The sequence below is a fragment of the Colobus angolensis genome, unplaced genomic scaffold (genome assembly GCF_000951035.1).
Source record: "Colobus angolensis palliatus isolate OR3802 unplaced genomic scaffold, Cang.pa_1.0 Scaffold94, whole genome shotgun sequence".
NCBI lineage: Eukaryota > Metazoa > Chordata > Mammalia > Primates > Cercopithecidae > Colobus > Colobus angolensis.
Genome location: NW_012123376.1, coordinates 68,663 through 87,983, shown reverse-complemented (window position 1 = coordinate 87,983; position 19,321 = coordinate 68,663). Strand labels below are relative to the sequence as shown.

Genomic DNA, 19,321 nt, shown 5'->3' with positions numbered 1-19,321 from the left:
GCCTGTAGTCCCAGCTACTCGGGAGGCTGAGGCTGGAGAAAGAATGGTGTGAACCCGGGAGGCGGAGCTTGCAGTGAGCCGAGATGTGCCACTGCACTCCAGCCTGGCGACAGAGCGAGACTCTGTCTCAAAAAAAAAAAAAAAAAAGTAATAATATTGTTAGCCTATCTCCTACCCTACCATATTCCCTACTTGACAATGCATATTTAGAGATCCATTTTATGCAACTAATAAGATATTAAGTACTCAACTGACAAGAAAATTATAACTGATCATACTACGAACCTTCTCCCCTCACTATTCTGAATAGTTTCAGATATCATGGTAATTATGTGTACATGATAGTCTCTCTAAACCAAGTGAGAATGAGAATGTAGAGTTCAGGAACCACAAGGTTTCAGAAACCATGCTCTAGAATTGAATACCCTTTTTCTTAGGAAATACACCCTAAAGTACTAAGAATAAAGGAACACGATGCATGCAACTTATTCACAAACGGCTTAGAATGAGGAAATATAGATGTGCATATATATGTATCTATATATATATATATGTAAATGGACCAAAAATTATAAAACAAATGTAGCAAAATATAAAAACTTGATTAACCTAGATAAATGGTTAAACAGGAATCCTCTGCAATATTTCCGCAACTTTAGTATAAATTTGAAATTATTTCAAAATACAAATTTAAAACTCTCCAAGCTTCTAACTTGTATATTTATGTTGAAGTGACTTACTAGTTGAGATAAACCTATTAAGAGAGCATTTTGTCCAACAATTTAACTACTGTGTAGATATTCATCAATAATGCATATGTAGGGTTGGGCGCGGTGGCTCACGCCTGTAATCCCAGCACTTTGGGAGGCCGAGGCGGGTGGATCGAGACCATCCTGCCTAACATGGTGAAACTCCGTCTCTACTAAAAATACAAAAAAATTAGCCGGACGCGGAGGCTGGCGCCTATAGTCCCAGTTACTCGGGAGGCTGAGGCAGGAGAATGGCGTGAACCCAGGAGGCGGAGCTTGCAGTGAGCCGAAATTGCCCTACTGCACTGCAGCCTGGGCGACTGAGCAAGACTCCATCTCAAATAATAATAATAATAATAATGCATATGTAGGTACATTAAAGACATGTATAATAATAGTGAAGACAGGATTCTTTTTGAAGCCAAAAACCTAGAAACAACCCATATGTCTATTCACAAGAGAATGGAAAAATTCAGATATATTAAATGGAATACTATATAGCAATAAAATGAATGAAGTAAAATGCTCATTAAAACAGGAATAAATCTCACAAACGAAAGTCAGTGAAAGATGCGAGATAAAAGAATATAGGCTGTATCATTCTATTTATGTAAAGTTCAAAACCAAGCACCACTAATCTAGGATGTCTGAGGTCAGCATGGGGATGGTGATTAGATGGGGGACATGGGAGGAGCTGCACACATGCTGCCAGCATTCCATTTATTGACTGGGGTGAAGGAGAAATAGAGGTGTTCACTCTGCGATAATCTATTGAGCTGTGTGCTTTTAATTGGTGTCGTTTTCTGGGAAAACAATTTTTTTAAGTATAATTTTAGCCTATTGATTTTATGCTATCAAACTTACAAAATGTAGAAAATGGTACAAAAAGTACTCTCTGATTTTTAGAACTGCACATAGCCAACAAAACATTAAAACATACAGAAAATAATGATTTTTAATGATCTTAGAAATTTAAAAGTTTGCCATATATTTCAATACAGCACTTAAAACAACACAGCTATAAAAAGGTGAAATTTTTCAACCCAAAACTAAGTATATTTGCCCTCTGACTTTAATATCCTTCTATTAGAATGAGGTATAGAGGGCTTTGGGAAGCTATTTGCAAAAATTATACATACAGCTAAGCAGGAACTCCTGAAAGCAAATGAATAATCTTACATTAAACAATATGAACAATCTTTATAGACAGAAGCCACCACTTCTGTGCTTTACATCCTAGTTACAGCTAACCTTTGATCTTCTTAATGGGTACTGCTAATTGTCACTTTCAGGCATGGTTCTCTCAGGAAGGAAACTGGGATTCTCCACATGCTCAGTTTAACCAACAGAATAAGAAAATGCAAATAGGTTTGGTTGAAAGTGTTGTATTCTTATTAGTAGGCAGTATTATAGAGATAATGCAAACTGATATCTTTATGTATATTCTTGGTTCTCTAAACTCATTTCATATTCTATATATCTTATACTAGTTTTGTGGCTATTTCCTTTGAAATTTCTTCCATAAGGTTGTGCCCGAAAGCACTCTGAATTCTTCACATACTTTCTTCACTATAAATCAAATTCAATGTTTGAACATGACTTTGTACTAATTTAGAGGAAAGTTCAGAATCAAAATTATATTGATCCAGTATTAGTTATCTTTCTTAAAGTGAAAAAAAAGGCACACATGGACAAAAGATCCTCAGGAATAATTCAAGGATTAGTCTAACTTAACTAGTGAGTGAGTGCTACCTAGTTATATGTTAACTTTTAGCATGTCCTATGTCTAAGAGAAATAGGCCAAAAGAATATCCAAGAAGATGTTAATGGCAAATAGGCTTGTGGATAACATGTATTCCTCTTCTGACTACAAGAATTGCCAATCATCAAACAACAAGAAACAACCCAAATACCCATCGGCAAAGAGTGGATAAACTATAATGTATGAAATGGAATACTATACAGCGATAAAAGTGAATAAGTCAAGCTATACACAAAAATAGGAATGAATCTCACAAACATCTACATCACCAACAGATTTAGAAAGGTTCCCAACTAAGTCCACTACTTTCTAGAGGTTGCAGCACCCCACTAAGAATTTGAGTGATCAATATTATTGCATGTATAATTTTAATTTTTTTTAAAAAAGTAATTCTCCAAAAATCACTACATCTAATTTTGTGTTACTCAAAGAACAAGCAGTAAGATGTAACAGGCTATGCCTTTTCCATACTGGAGATAAAAACAAAACAAAATAGAATGTTCACAAGATTCAAGAGATCCCTTACAGATCCCTCATGCTGAGAGTTGCTATCAACATGATCTTGTAACCATTGTGTGATTTATATTGAGATCCAGAAAATCTGTCACTGAAAAATCAAAGAAATGCCTAGGAAATATTCTATATACTTAAAAATAAAGATATTATTGTATCTATCAGTTTAGTACAGTTGTTTCAATCAGTGGCTTTTGGATTCCATTAAATATGTCTAGAAAGGCCAAGAAAAAAAAAGGCACGATCAGGGAAGGTTAACTTAGTATATGTTAGCATCAGTTGTGCTAACAATACAAAGCTTAGACTCTGGAGTTTGAGAAAAAGAAACACACAAATAATACAAAAAGCATAATTCAAAAAGATAATAATGTCATCAAAAAGCTTTGAAGCTACTGGTTGAAAAAGTTTTCTTAATAAAATTAATTGTAATTGAAACTAATATATTATTAGAAACAGATTAGAACAAGAACAACACAGGGATGCATAAATGCCACTCCAAAATTAATCAACCACTTTTTAGTAACGTATCAGTATATCACTGCAGAAAATTTTGCTTTGCAAACAGAGGACACTGATCTCACCTGATTTCATTTTCATACTGTGGGGACAGTCTACCTGAATTCTGGTAAAAGCTTTTCAGGAAAGAGGGGGCAGTGAAGGAAGGGGCAGAGAAGGAAGTGTGAAGACTTGGAAGACTGGAGGAAGAATTACTCTCCTTGTACATGCGTCGAACTGATGAAAGAGTGCTGAGTACAGAAAATACAGCAAATTTGTCTTAATTTATATTTTGGCAATATCTTCATTCACTATGAAAAAGCATATAAACAGGTTCTTGCTATTAATTTAATCTTTCCTTTCAAGGCTCAGGGCTGGATCTTACATAAAAAAAAAAAAGAAGCATGCAGTTCTCTATTTAGATAACTATGACTTAATTTCATTCTTTCACAATTTGAATTCCTTATCTATACAGTATTTCTAAGCATCTGTGTTTGTCTCTAAAAAATTCTTAACAACTTGAGGACAAAAAGTATTTGTTTTCACATGCAAAAGACACTTCAAGGGAAAAAAGTAGGAAAGCACAAATAATTACAGGAAACAAGTTCCAGAAGGAAAGACTGATTATCACTAGTTCAAAGACTTTGACTATTTTAAAGATATAAACCCTTCTAAATATTTAAGAACAACATGTTTGGTTGTTGGAAGTTATCATAATACCTTTGGCTTAACAAACATTAATGTCCGTGTTCTTTCCTGAAGACAGTGGAATTGTGCCACTATGGTTTAATTGAAAGCCCAAAATCTAGAAGATTCTTTGCATAGCAAGCTTTCACAATGACACAGAGTGCATCTTTTTATAGTGATAGAAATTGTTTGAACTTATACATTATAAAATGTGGAAAACAGAGGGAAGGATTGAGATATTTATAGTCTAAAATGATAGATGTCTTTAATTCTTGAAAATAATTTTTCCTGGAAAAAAAAGCGTTCTACTGCCTTGAGTAAATACAAATGAAGTGATCATTTAAATATCTTGATATACATATGACTATTGAATATCCTTTACACACACAGAAAAAAATCTGAGAATAATGAATTCTGTTAACTTTATTTTTCTATCATAAAATATCTCATTTTTAAATTTCGAATCATTCAGAAAACAACAATGAAAATAAAACCGTGTCCTTAAAAGAAATGCTGGCAAATTTTGTAACACGTGATATAAAAATTAGCCTTCTCCTTTTACATTGAGTTGTGTTTTTTCTTTTCCTCTCCAACCAGCATCTTTACTTAACCCTATTTTCTGTATCAAATTCATAGGTAAATAAGAGAAACAAAATGAGTTCTAAGATATAAATCTGATCTGTGTTACACAGGAAGGAGAAAATCATTCCAAATTTATCCTCTTTACTGTTTCTCACCAAATATCAAACAACTTTTTGTTAAATTATGTTTTAAATACTGTGCAAGATCTTTTCTAAGTGGACACTGCCTGTCAGTTATGGTGTATGTATTCTTCTTTATAGATATCACCTTATTCTAGATACAATTTATAACAATTTTCATATTTAGCTTTAATTTATTATGTAACAAAATATAGCCAAATATTATCTCATGTATGAAAGTAACTCAGGGGACTTTAAAAACCCTGGTATTTTATTGTAAGCTAACAGGAAGTTCTACTGCTATGCTTTTTCAAATCTGCTGACTTTGTTTCTCTAGAACCATCATCAAGACACTGAGTAACATGTTATCAGCAGGTTTTCAGACAAAACAATTGCATGGTTATCTCATTTTTTCCATTTTTCTGAAAGGAAAAAAAAAAAAAAGAGTTTCCACCCAAACGAAATAACTCTTCTTTCTGGGTATGCCTTAACCTTGCCTGTTTCCCCTAGTAAATGAGGTGACTTAAATTGTTTTTATGGTGTTTCTCAAAACTGAAAGTTGGCTACAGCATAAATTCATAATCCACCTTGACTCCAGAGTAATCAAAACTGTGTGCCATGAGAATCTAGGTCTCATTCTGGAGAGAGGGTCAGACTCACCTGCACTGTTCGCTGGAGCTCTGCCTCAGCAGAGGGGAACGCACACCCTGAGCCCTCCCATCCTGCAAATTCAGCTTTCTTTTTGTGCTTGAAGGTGGGTGGCTGAACGTGTGTGCCCGTCTTCGAAACTGCGGGGAGTCAGAATCCTCTTCGGGAAACGTTTGCCAAGCTGAGGACAGTGGGGACGCTGGCGGTGTCCCTGGTGGAGAGTCCCCTGGTGAGTAGTCCTGAAACACAGGCAGAAGGGAGCCCTTTATTTCCCACGTGGGTCATGGCAGACCTGCCAAAACACAGAACTCAAAAGTGACAGTGTGCCTCATCTTCCTCCTGAGTCATGACAAAACTGCTTTTTTTCTCCCCCTTTTACTGAATTTATGCCGTAGGCTAATCAGTATCACTACAACCCATTATCTTCTGATAAGCAGCTGTAATCAGTATCACCACAACCCACTTATCTTCGGATAAGCAGCTGTAAGACAGCATCCGTAAAGACAGGCCAGAAAGTGAGAGGAATGACAAAAAAGTGAAAGGTATTCTCTCCCCTGACACTTGGCATGAAATGCTATAGCTACTGTACTTCTCTCACTGTTGCCAGAGAGATGAAAAAAGATTATGACCAAAGAGGGTGGAGTCTGTGTTTCCGTATCTCCTGGCTTCCGTGACATATCAATTGCATGCTTCCTGTACTGCCAAAACAGTATTACAATGCCTAAGTGTCCAAGTCTCATGGCAAAGCCTTCCGGAAAATAAAGTCTGTTAAGTGTCTTCCCTCACTGTGGACGTTTCTATTCAATTACATGTTCCCTGAGGTAAATTTCTCTTAAAACACATGAAAAACAGGAAATGAATGAAAACCGAGCTATGCTGGAATGCATCTCATATTGCATGGGTAGAAATCATAAATCTTTCAATTTAGACAGGTATGCTGTTAAAACTTTCCAGAACAGGCACCACTGTAGAAATATTCAGCTTGATAAACATGGGTTAGTGATAACAGACTCATAGCTGGACTAAGTCCCCACTTCCATCAACAGAAAGTTTACTAGAAATATTTTAATATATTTCCATTTAAAAAAATAGGCTGCATGTGCCTCAGGTGACATACTGCACTATGCAGGAAACAGGAAACCCAACCTACTGAGAGCTGTCTATGAGATAAAGAAGATCCTGATGTTGCAGTTTAAATGATTTTAAAAAATGAGGGGGGAAAAGTAGCACAGGAAGGGAACAAATAAAACCACTGTACAAGTATATAATTAGTCATTTATGGCTCATTTTTTATAAGGTGTTGGATCAATAGTTGCTCAAATACTGTTGTCCAAAGCACACTATCTCCAAACAATAAAAAGTCTAATAGAGCACAGTTAGCCTGTAAGGGAATAAGGAACTACATGCTAATGCCTAGAATCTTCTTATTTAAAATAATAAAGTCTCAAATATTTATTTTTTAAAAAGCTATAAAGCATTCATAATAAAATAATGGAGCATGCATATTACCATATTGGTGCTGACTTTGTTAAGCTGTAATTAGTGTAAATAAGCTCTAGTTAGATACCTTCTCTGAAGCAAGACTGTTGGACCGTTCAAAACTGTCCACACTTCCAAGCCGACCTCTCATTCTGTTAGCTCCCTGAGTGAAAAGAATAAAATTAAGTGTTTCATGTGATTTAAAATTTTACTTCAAAACTATAAAAGGTAATTCCAGTTGGCCTCTTAATGTTAGCATTAAATTGATCCTTTTGTGGTTCACTTAAATATGCTGGCTATATTAATAGTCATTATAGCACAGTAAAAAGAACCATTCCTGATCTATTTCCATTATTTCCAAATCAGCCATTAGATAACTAGATACTCAGGCCAAGCTTTTTGAAGTTAGTTTGGTTATAAGATTACACATTATTCACCCATAAGTTCAGTAAGGGCCCCATTTACTCTGTCTCAGATTCAAATATGGAAGATACAGCAAAACAAATGAAAAAAGCTATCTAGAAAATGACTTAATACATACAACCTAGATCAAAACATCATAATTCACATTATAGGATTATAATAAACATCAGTTAAAAACCACATGGAAAAGAAAACCACATTCTAAAATCTAAAGGTTTTGCTTCATTCATTATTCCATAATGCCAAACTATTTCAATAAACCATTTAATTTTGGAAGACTAGATATCAGTCTGCTTCAATACTAGTGAATTGGTTATCGATTTTTTTTCACATAGTCCTTTGATGTGGATTTTATAAATGATCTCAGAAACAGATCTAAGAGATCACCTGAGATCTAAGAGACCTAAGAACCTAAGAGATCATTTTGTCTGTTCCCCCTCACTTTAAAAAGGAAGGGACTGAGGCCAACTGTAGAAGGAAAGAAGATACAAGTCAGGTTGGGAACCTCATCATCTACAAGGTCTCAAAAGACAAAACACAGACTGAGGAGTTCCACACAACTCTAGAGCATGTGGCGAAGTTCTAAAAAAGAATGAGTGGAAACACCAGTTAGATCCATGTGACAGTGACCCTGTGAAATTTTTTAACAGTGCATAACATTTGCATAGTACTTTCCAGGCTTCAACTCTGTTTGCAAACATTCTTAGGTTTATTTGGGGGTCGGGGGCAAGAGGGGGTTGAATTTCATTTTAATTTTTAATGAAAGTAATATCAGCACAAAGTTTCCAAAGTGAAACTGTGCTATCAAGTTTATAATGAAAAGTGGTGGTCATCTACCCCCTCTCTCGCACTCTGAATCCCACTCCCCAAAAGCAAACCTTGACATTATTTGTATTGATATTTCTGGTATTCAAGCTTATCCCACTGTTCCTTATGCTTTCCATTTTAGAAACTATCTATTGACTTCCTAATTCTGGAAGATGAAACTTTAATATTCTTACTTCATTATATACCCAGTTCCACCACACACACACACACACACACCGTTCTTCCCTTCTTCCTTCAATATAGTTACATCACGAATTTTGGTTAAATCAGTACTTTGTGCTTAGATTATTATGACTGTTAATATTGTTTGCAGCTGAGCTACATATTTTACTACGATTATGTCTGATTACACCTCATATCTTTTATATTGTTTTTCATGGAGTTAGTGGCTACTTGAGCAATCACAAATATATTACAAAACTCTCCAACAATTCACAATATGGTCCAAACATCACCACATAAACCATCAATCTCCCCCTCCCCCTCCTTCTTTTTTTTTTTTTTTTTTAAAAGCAACCATTATGGAGACCTCTGTGTTTTTGCCCCAATCTGGACTGGACGTGTTACAATGTAGGCTTGCTCTACAAAGTTCCCTAGGATTTTCCTTCACTATCAACCTAGAAATTTCCTTTGACCCCCTCCTCTGTTGGAATTTCTGCTTCCTTGGTCCCATGTCTTCTCCTTTTTTAGTTTACTTCCTCATTTTGGTAAGGCACATTCTCCAGGTGCTTTCTGAGAAAGGAAGAGTGGGAACTAAATTGTTTTTAAAATGTACATGCCCACAAATGTCATTAGTCTATGCTTGCATTTCCCTAATAGTTTGGCTGGATATTGTATATTGTAGTGGTTAGAAATTTTGCTTCCAAATATCTTAGCATTGCTCAAATGTCCTTTGGTTCAGAAGTCTAAAGCCATTGTGACTCTAGAGCCTGTGTGTCTGACCTGCTGTTTCTCTTTGGAACAGAATCTAAGTTTGCCCTTTGGCATTGTGAAATTTCACAACAACATGCCTTAACATGACTTTTATGCAGTCACTCTGTTGTGCACTTTCTGAGTTCACTAAATCTGGAAACTCATGCTCTTTAGCTCTGATAAATTTTTAAAATTATTTCTTTAAAAAATTCCTTGAATGCAGTTTTTCTTACTGGAACTCCTACTGTTTAGGTTCTGGACAGATCCTTTAATTTTTTACCTTGTTCTCCTATTTTCCATTTCTTTGAATTTTGCTCCATTTTCTGAAAGGTTTTTTTCAACTCTAGTTTCCTAGCCTTCTCTTGAATTTTTCTTTTTACATCTACTATCAGAAAGTTTAACAGTTCTTTCTTCTTTTCAGATGACTATGTTTTATTTATGATATCCAACCTTGTTTCATAAAGCAATATTTATTCCTATCTGCATATATTACAGCTTTATCTCCAATGGCTTACTATATAATAACTAAAACAATAATAAAATTGATAGCTGCACCTAATATTGTTGAATGCTTATCATGTGCCATATACTACGTTAAGCATTTTACAGTGCATTAGCTCACTTAATCCTCATACCAATTGTGAGGTCAGTATGGTTATTTAGCCCATCTTCACAGATACAGAGACTGAAGTTCTGACAGATTACATTGCCCAAGTTTACACAGCTAGTTAAAAGAAAGGGCAGCAATTTTGACACAGGAAGCACAATTTTCAAGTGAAGCTGCTGAGCTGTTACTACTACATCCCTAAACTAACGCTCCGTGAAAAAGAGAATTACAAATAAAGCTAATTAGCCTACAGAGGTTACATGGAATTTTGTAAATGTCCTAGAACATCATCAAATTCTTTTCAGTTCTTCAGTTCTATGTTATAATTGGCATCCTTCCAATAATAAAAACTGTATTTGTGGCTAACAAATTATTGGATTAGTGTGTGTGGCCAAGAGGAAAATATAGTAAAGACAAGATTGCTTTCTGTTATTTTTAGCGCTACGTACATGCCCACCTGCCTGGTTATCTCAGACAGGCTATTTGGTCATAACAGACAAAGTAGTCAGATGGGTATCAAACCATTCCTACTATTAGAAAAACAACTGAAATCACCCATTTTACACACAGTGGTGTTTTACCCACAGATGCTTTTTTGTGCACAAAGAAAAACGAAGTTACTTTAAAGTTATACTCTACCACTTCACACATTTCAACAAGTTAAGACAATGGACATTATCCTGAAGAAAGTAGAAAACGGGTACTATTTTCAAAATAACTTGCACTTTATATTAGTAAATATTGGCTTGGCATGGTGGCTCATGCCTGTAATCCTAGCACTTTAGGAAGCTGAGGTGGCAGGATTGCTTGACAACAGGAGTTCAAGACCAGCCTGGGCAACATGGTAAGACCCTGTCTCTACAAAAAAACAAAAATAAAATTAGCCAGGCTTGGTGGTATGTGCCCGTGGTCCTAGCTACTTGGGAGGCTGAGGCGGGAAGACTGTCTGAGCCCAGGAGTTTGAGGCTGCAGTGAGCTATGATCATACCACTGCACTCCAGCCTGGGTGACAGAGCAAGACCCTATCTCAAAAAAATAAAATAAAATTTATATGAGTAAATATTTCCATTTTGGAAAACAACTGAAAAAAAAAAAAAGCAACAGATAGCCATTACATGATTCTGATTTTCACCTCTGAACAGACAGCTTTTTCTGTTGTACGACATTATGATTCGCTAATTCATGTGGCAGGCCCTTTCCCTTTAGCTTTTTAGTGGTTAATGAGCTGAGCTTCTTGGCATTTAAAAAATGGATCCTATTTCATAAACAACTATAGTTAGCTAAATAAAATATTTTGACATTTATAAATGGCAGCAATTATGAGCTAAACTCCAAAACTGGAGTGGGAATTTTCTACTATACAACTCAGCAGGAAAAAAAAAAAAAAAAAAGACAAGTTTTAGAAGTACACAAAACCCCTTTTGCCCTTTTGCTATGTAACCTTTCACACAACATGGGGAGCTGCCAACCTGCCCAAAAAGTGCACTCTGTTGCACATGGTACAAGCAAGACCTTGTTACGTCACAACATTTATGTCATTTGGCATCACTCCGGGAAACAAAAGCTATGGTATCCACCTTGATCAAAACAGATTGGCTGTGCCCTTGCTGAAAATGTCATTACAGCAATTGAAGGCATGCGAAAAAGACTTCAAAGTTGGCACTGCAAGTATTATGCAGGATGCCAAGGTACTAAATGGAGATAAAGTACCACCCTAAATACCCTTTGCCATTTTGTAAATGACAGAGCTTTTGAGCTTATCACTGAATATACTACCTCATATCTATGATGTGATATTTCCCTAACATACTAACATTTAATCCTCACAATTACATGAGGCAAGCGGATATTAATATATCCATTTCACAAATGGCAAAACTATGGCTTAGAAAAGGCAAATAATTCATCCAAGATCATAAATATAAAATTGGCTAGGGCCAGGTATTACATTCAGGCACCCTGACACCTACTTAAATGGTCTTCTCTGCTAAAATTTTCACTAAACACTGTGTTCAATTCAGGTAGCTGATGCTGTTTCTGATGCTGGTGCTTTAAGAATTACACTTACCTTAAGTGCAATTGCATCAGCATCACCTGGAGAGCTTGTTGAAACCCAAATTGCTGGACCCCACCCCCAGAGTTTCTGATTAAGTAGGTCTGGAATAAGGACCAGGATTTTACTAATTTATAAATTTTGAAGGAAAAAGGTATAAATATTTTATGAAATTTGTGTCAGCATACTTCTGACAAATCTCCTAGATGTTCTTTTCTGAGATTCAGTTTTCCACTAATAAAATAATGGCATTCACAATCGATCATGCTTGCTGCAGGCTTCCGTTAAAGTTAAAAGTATCTCTATCATTAAGGGAAATAACTAGAAAAGTATTTTGAGCCATAACAAAGAAACAAAACAAGGAATGCTGCATGTCAGAAGTTACTATGTCCTAATGCTCTATTGCACAAACATGGAAAAAATCAAAATGTATCCAACTATTTAAACATATTCTTATAATGCTATTAAGGTTAAACACGCCGGGCGCGGTGGCTCAAGCCTGTAATCCCAGCACTTTGGGAGGCCGAGACGGGCGGATCACGAGGTCAGGAGATCGAGACCATCCTGAGCTACACGGTGAAACCCCGTCTCTACTAAAAAAATACAAAAACTAGCCGGGCGAGATGGCGGGCGCCTGTAGTCCCAGCTACTCGGGAGGCTGAGGCAGGAGAATGGCGTAAACCCGGGAGGCGGAGCTTGCAGCGAGCCGAGATCGCGCCACTGCACTCCAGCCTGGGCGACAGAGCTAGACTCCGTCTCCAAAAAAAAAAAAAAAGGTTAAACACGTGGAAATAATGTTTTTAAAAACAATACGCATTTGCAAATAGAGTTCAATGGTTAATTCAAAGTTCCTCTCAAAGTCTAATAATTTATATCACTAATTTGCCTCTTGAAAGGCACTGAGAGATCACTAAGGAAGACACTTATACACTGAAGGTGAAATTTTATTTGTATATTAACATAAAGGCCAAGAGACTTTAATAAAGTCATCAAGGGTACATTTTGAAACTTTGTTCATAGGAGTTAAAACACCTACCACCCAACCAGTCCTACTACTACAGGCAGTGTGCTGAGTACAGAAAAGAGCCCTTATTGATGATCCTACAATGGCAATATTTCTGATCCATTAATAACCTGAGCTATTTATTAACACATGAAAACAGCAAGCAGAAAAAATAAATTTAAAAAAACACCCTCGGTGGGCTTTGTGAGGTATGTGTGATAAGCACGTTTGAAATGATCACTTTGTTTCTCTTTTTTCATTTTGAGGCAATCTCAAGTGCGGAGGCAAGTTATTAGTACAAAATTGTTTTTTCCCACAACCATTTTCACATAAGCTGCCAATATAAAGCTCCATCATCCTGAAATACTTTACTGTGTATTTTCTATAAACAAGGAATTCTCCAATATAACTAAAATACAACTTTCAAAACCAGGATACTGACATTGATGCAGTATAATACTATTGAATCTTCAGACTTTACTCCAATTGCAATGGTTGTCCCAATAATGGCTTTTAGGGCAAAAGGATTTGATTCACAATCTCCCATTCCACTTAGTTTTCGTGTTTCTTTAAGGTCCTTCAGTCTGGAGATATTCTTAACCTGTTCTTGACTTTCTTGAAGATAACAGGCTTGTTATTTTGTAGACTCCACCTCAATGTGGGTTTGTTGACATTTCCCCATGATTAGATTCAGGCACTGCCTATTTGTCAGGAATACCACAGAAGCAGTGCTGTTTCTTTCTATCAGGTGGCACAGGGCTGCAATTTGTCCCACTGCTGATGATGTTCAATTTGATCACTTGGTGGTGTCTGCCAGCCTTCTCCATTGTAAAGTTATTTTCCCATTAGTAATTAATAAATATTAATTACATACAGCAAATATCTTCTTTATGATCAAACTTTCAATATATTCATTTATTTTTTGCATCAGAAAACAGTTTCCCATTTTATGCAATAAGTTAGATTATCTGTGGCTATCGTTTATGTCAATGCTCGTATTGTCTCAGTGGGAGCCCTTTCAAGGTTTTTATGTCCTTACAACACAACACCATTTTTCTTCGAACATTTTCCTGCTATCTAGAACACCAAGCTGTTCTGGGTTCATCTTGTACTTTTCCTACAGTCCTGAAATTAGCCATGTTTCTCAGAATCTTGGTTCTGTCTAGTAGAACATATACATATATACTTATGTTTATATTTACATATTTTTATATTTGCATATATATTTCTATATGATTGTATGTTTATATTTAATGTATATAAATACCATGATTTTATATTGATACCTCCAAGTTTTATTTTTGTAATTTTTTTATTTCCATAGGTTACTGGGGGAACAGGTGGGGTTTTTTGTTTGTTTGTTTGTTTTAGAAAGGGTCTCAATCTGTCTCCCAGGCTGGACTGCAGTGGCATGATCTCAGCTCACTGCAACCCCTGCCTCCTCAGTTCAAGTGATTCTCATGCCTCAGCCTCCTGAATAGCTGGGATTACAGGCATGCAACATCATGCCAGGCTCATTTTTTGGTATTTTTAGTAGAGACGGGGTTTTACCATGTTGGCCAGGAGGGAACAGGTGGTATTTGGTTACATGAGTAAGTTCTTTAATGTGATACCTCCAAGCTGAATCCAATGCAGGGTTCATTCTAATTTCTACCCTTTTCATATTAGTAATTTCTTTCTCCCTGGATTCCACTCTCCTTAAGACATTTACTTACTTCATCAGTCCCTGTGTGTATATAACCCATCTCCACAATGACCACTGCACAGACACTGTCCTCATCCCACTCAGCCTGTGCCACTCCATGCTGGGGCTGCCATCCCAACACATGCACATCCTCAGCCTGCTCAGGCACTCATCCCTGTGAATGCCCGCTCCCCTCCACTGTGACTCTGACACCCACACTGGGCCTTCCTTCTGCCAGTATGCTGCCTCCTGCGACCTCCCAAACCAGGTTCCCCTTCTCTGAGGATTCCCTCGTCACTGCAAGAGGCTCCCCTATCCTGCATCGAGCCACCCCCACATTCCACACCCCATATGGACAGTCTCCTTGCTCTGAGCCACCATGGGTCCCCCATGTCACAGCCCAAAACACCCATGTAGGTTGACCTCACCTAATAGCTCTAAGGCAGAATTGTTCAGGAAGAGGAAAATAAAGTTGAAGGGGAACACTTTTACTTATTTTAAAATGGAATATATACACTTACTAAATGGAATATATAAATTTCCATTAATTTATACTTTTTTCAGCACTTAGCCTCTAAGTTTCTAAGAATGAGTTATGGTTTGGATCTGTGTCCCTGCCCAAATCTCATGTCAGATTGTAATTTCCAATGTTGGAGGTGGGGCCTGGTGGGAGGTGACTGGATCACAGGGGATGGATTTCTTAGGAATGGTTTAGCACCATCCCCTTGGTGCTGTTCTCATGATAGTGAGTTCTCATGAGATCTGATTGCTTAAAAGTGTTCAGCACCTCCTCATTCTCTCTCTCTTGTTAATGCTCCCACCATGTGAGATGTCTCGCTCCCCCTTTGCCTTCCACAATGATTGGAAGCTTCCTGAGGCCTCTCCGGAAGCAGAAGCTGCTATGCTTCCCGTATAACCCACAGAACTGTGAGCCAACGAAACCTCTTTTCTTTACAAATTACCCAGTTTCAGGTATTTCTTTATAGCAATGCAAGAATGAACTAATACAATGGGCAAAAAAATAATTTCTTTATAACTTTCTATGGGAAATGATTTTTAAAGTTCTGACAGTATTGAGCATCAAGATTCTATTTCCCCTTTTCTATACATATGTATTTCTACTACTAAATCTCTACTGCTCAAATTCACATAAAGGCCCCAGAACAAATCTCGATCTGAGAAGGAAACTTATTTTGAAAGATCATTTTGGGTCGGGCATGGTGGCTCACGCCTGTAATCCCAATACTTTGGGAGGCCGAGGCAGGCAGATCACAAGGTCAAGAGATCAAGACCATCCTGGTCAACATGGTGAAACCCCATCTCTACTAAAAATATAAAAATTAGCTGGGAGTGGTGGTGTGCACCTGTAGTCCCAGCTACTCAGGAGGCAGAGGCAAGAGAATCACTCGAACCGGGAGGTGGAGGTTGCAGTGAGCCAAGATCGTGCCACTGCACTCCAGGCTGGTGACAGAGCAAGACTCTGTCTCAAAGAAAAGGAAAAAAAAAAAAAAAGATCATTTTGAGCTGGGCACGGTGGCTCTCACACCTGTAATGCTAGCACTTTGGGAGGCCAAGGCAGGTGGATCACTTGAGGTCAGGAGTTCGAGAACAACATGACCAACATGGTGAAAACCTGTCTCTACTAAAAGTACAAAAATTAGCCAGGCATGGTGGTGTATGTCTGTAATCTCTGCTACTTGAGAGGCTGAGGCAGGAGAATTGCTTGAACCCAGGAGGCAGAGGTGGCAGTGAGCTAAGATCTCACCACTGCACTCCAACCTGGGTGACAAGAGTGAAACTCCATCTCAAAAAAACAAAACAAAACAAACAAACAAAAAAAGAACACTTTGTTAACTAATTTTTAAAAGTTATCTTAGGCTTGTTTTTTTTTTTAAGGAAATCTGTGAACCTGTTGAGACGGAAGCTAAACTGTTAGAAAACACAGATGTGCATACTTAAAAGACCATCAGCGCAATCTTACCCTTGAGAAGATATTTTCCAGGGAGCTAGTTAAGGATCTCTTAGCTTTATTTTTCAGAATGTCAAGTTTGAACCTTCCACTGCTTGTTGCATTTTCTGGGATTGTATTATTTGAAATAGTCTAAAAAAAGAAAAACAGACACATTTTAGTTTGGAAATACTCAAGGTTAAATGAGACTTTAATTATAGGCTTAAGACTAAGCTATTAAAAATCAAAAGAATTCTTCAGTAGCTCTATTATTAAGTAATAATTTAAGTCCCACACTGTGAAAACAATGATTATAAGGAAGGGGGTTTAATTTTTCATATTGTATGTAATAAAAAGACAGATGTAAAATATTTCCTTCATGCCTTTGCTTTCCATGAATACATTCCTGCTGCATTTAGCAAAAATTATACTTGAGATGTCAATTTTTATTGCTGCTACTCTGATTAACATCTATAACCATCCCTTCCAAGATAGATATTTTATATCCAAATTACCAAGGAAAACACAGAACACAAGTTCCAAAGAACAAAGCATTTTCCAAACAAAACTGGATTCTGGTAATGCCTCTGTTATAATTCCATTTTCATTTGTGAGTGGGTCATTTATCTCTTAGATCACAAGTATGGAACCAAACTGTGTGAGAATCTACGATATGTCCACTATATTAGGTTCTCTATGTATTTTATCCATTGAAGTAAGCAGCTACATGGTCCTTAGCAGCAAAAACCTTTCAAGCGAGAAACCTTACGATTTGTTTGGGGAGGGAACAGCAACACAAAGCACATGTAAGTATCAAACACGAAAGCAGGAAGATTGACTGTGGGTCTAAACATGAAGAAAAGAATACAGGATTCAGACAGGCAGAAGAAAGGGATGAAGACTTCCCCAGAACTGGGGATAGTTGTTGGCAAAATCCTAAAGGGTGGATTGCTTAAGGGAGAGAAAGTCAGTGCATGTATTTAGTTAAAATATTACTTGCCATTACTTTTAATGGCAAAAACTGCAATTAATCTGCACCCACCTAATAGAAGGGAACAGTAAAAGGTAACATGAGAAAGTCCGGCTGGGAAACAAAACCTTGAATGTTCTTAAGTGCCAGATAAATAGGAAGAACTAGTAATCCAAATTTATAAGCCGGGGGAAATCCCTGTGAATGTAATGTTTTAGGGACATTTATCTAAAAGGAGTGTTCAAAAACACACCTAAAAGACGGAAAATCAGACTGAAAGATCAAACTGAACTCGAGGTTTCCGCACAGTCTATGTAGGAGGCAATAAGGGCCCACACTAGCACTAGCTCCATCAAATCAGTTAAGAAGTTACAGATGCAAGAAAGGCCCCACCAAGAAAGGAAAGGAGAAAAAACAATGGGTATAGATGTGGGCTGGACAGGGTTCAGGGTGTATAAAGCACTGGGATCACTCATTATTCTAAGGCTTCCAGATAAACAAATGTGACAAAAATAGAAAAACTATATGGGCGCTTAGCAAATATCTGACACACAGTAACTGCTCAGTAAATACCAGTTGAATAAATGGAAGGAAATGAAGGAAAGGAGAGCGTGATGGAGGCAGAAACTTAGCTACGAGCAAGAAAACATTAACATGTTAAAATCTCCGCCTGTATGATCGTTTCTTTGTGATTTCTCCATCACAAAGAAATGTACATCTCGTGTACATCCTCCTTGAACTTCAGGTCCACATCAAAGCTCATGTCTTCCATATTTATACTCAAATTCCTCAACAGGCACCAAATGTATCAACCTCCATACTTACCACCTCAAATTCCTCTATAGGCACCAAATCCATTTTTCTAATTGAATCTCAAACACATTTCCACATTGAACTCTTACTTTTTATTCTCATCCACTGCCCCACTCTCGTCTGCTTTCTGTATTTCCAGGCTCCGTTTCATCAAATTTCCCCACATGGGAAACCATGACGTTGTTCACAGCAACTCCCTCTCCCTTCCTTTATAGATTCTTCCAGTCAGTCACTAAGTCCTAAAGATTATGCTGCCTAAATAGCTCTTCACTTAGTTTCCTCCTCACTTCTCTAGGGCTCTAGCTTGGTCTCTCTCCTGAGTTAAATAAATGCTTCAAGACAGAATTATTCAAGCTATTTGTGTACCAATGCTACCTCTAACTTGTGCATACATCATTATACCAATCACATCATAGTTTAATGTATTTGGTTTCATGTTGTTTTCTCCTCCTAAACAGTTAAGATGGCAGGACAGGGTCACCATTATTCATCACTGTTTCCTAGTACATAGTCTGTACTCGATAAAGATTTCTGCAATAATTAAATCACTTATCACATATTCTATCAAAACATTCTCCCAACTGGAGAATATGACTTTGTCCTGACCCCCTTACCCAGCAACCTCCCCAACAAATAAATCTACCATCAGAAGAACAGCAGAATTTTCTCTTTGTGGTGCAAATCTCATCTTCTCACTCCCTTACTTCAAATCCTTCCACGACAAAGTCAGGCCTGCCAGTAACTTAAGGCCCTTCCTCATCTCATTCTGCCTATCATCCCAGCCCTGTTTCCCCCACCAACCCCCAAGCATGACCTCAAAACCAGCACCACTACATAACTTTATGTTCAATCTTCCTCCCTCCCTCCCTTCCCCCCCCTCCCCTTTCTTTCTTTTTTTTTGAGACAGAGTCTCACTGTCGTCTGGGGAGTGCAGGGGTGTGATCTCTGCTTACTGCAACCTCTGCCTCCCAAGTTCACGTGATTCTCCCGCCTCAGCCTCCTGAGTAGCTAGGATTACAGGTGCCCACCACCACACTGGCTAATTT

The 19,321-nt window shown here is 37.4% G+C and overlaps 1 protein-coding gene across 1 annotated transcript in view; it reads right to left on the bottom strand.

The window, feature by feature from the left end:
* Positions 1-19,321, bottom strand: part of TBC1D4 (TBC1 domain family, member 4) — a 94,873-nt gene that overhangs the window by 36,287 nt on the left and 39,265 nt on the right. The window contains exons 8-11 of the mRNA XM_011932148.1: positions 16,526-16,645; positions 7,123-7,197; positions 5,568-5,794; positions 3,606-3,770 (exon numbers count right to left, since the gene is read on the bottom strand). Of these exons, the coding sequence (XP_011787538.1) occupies positions 3,606-3,770; positions 5,568-5,794; positions 7,123-7,197; positions 16,526-16,645 (587 nt within the window). The remainder of the gene's footprint in view (positions 1-3,605; positions 3,771-5,567; positions 5,795-7,122; positions 7,198-16,525; positions 16,646-19,321) is intronic.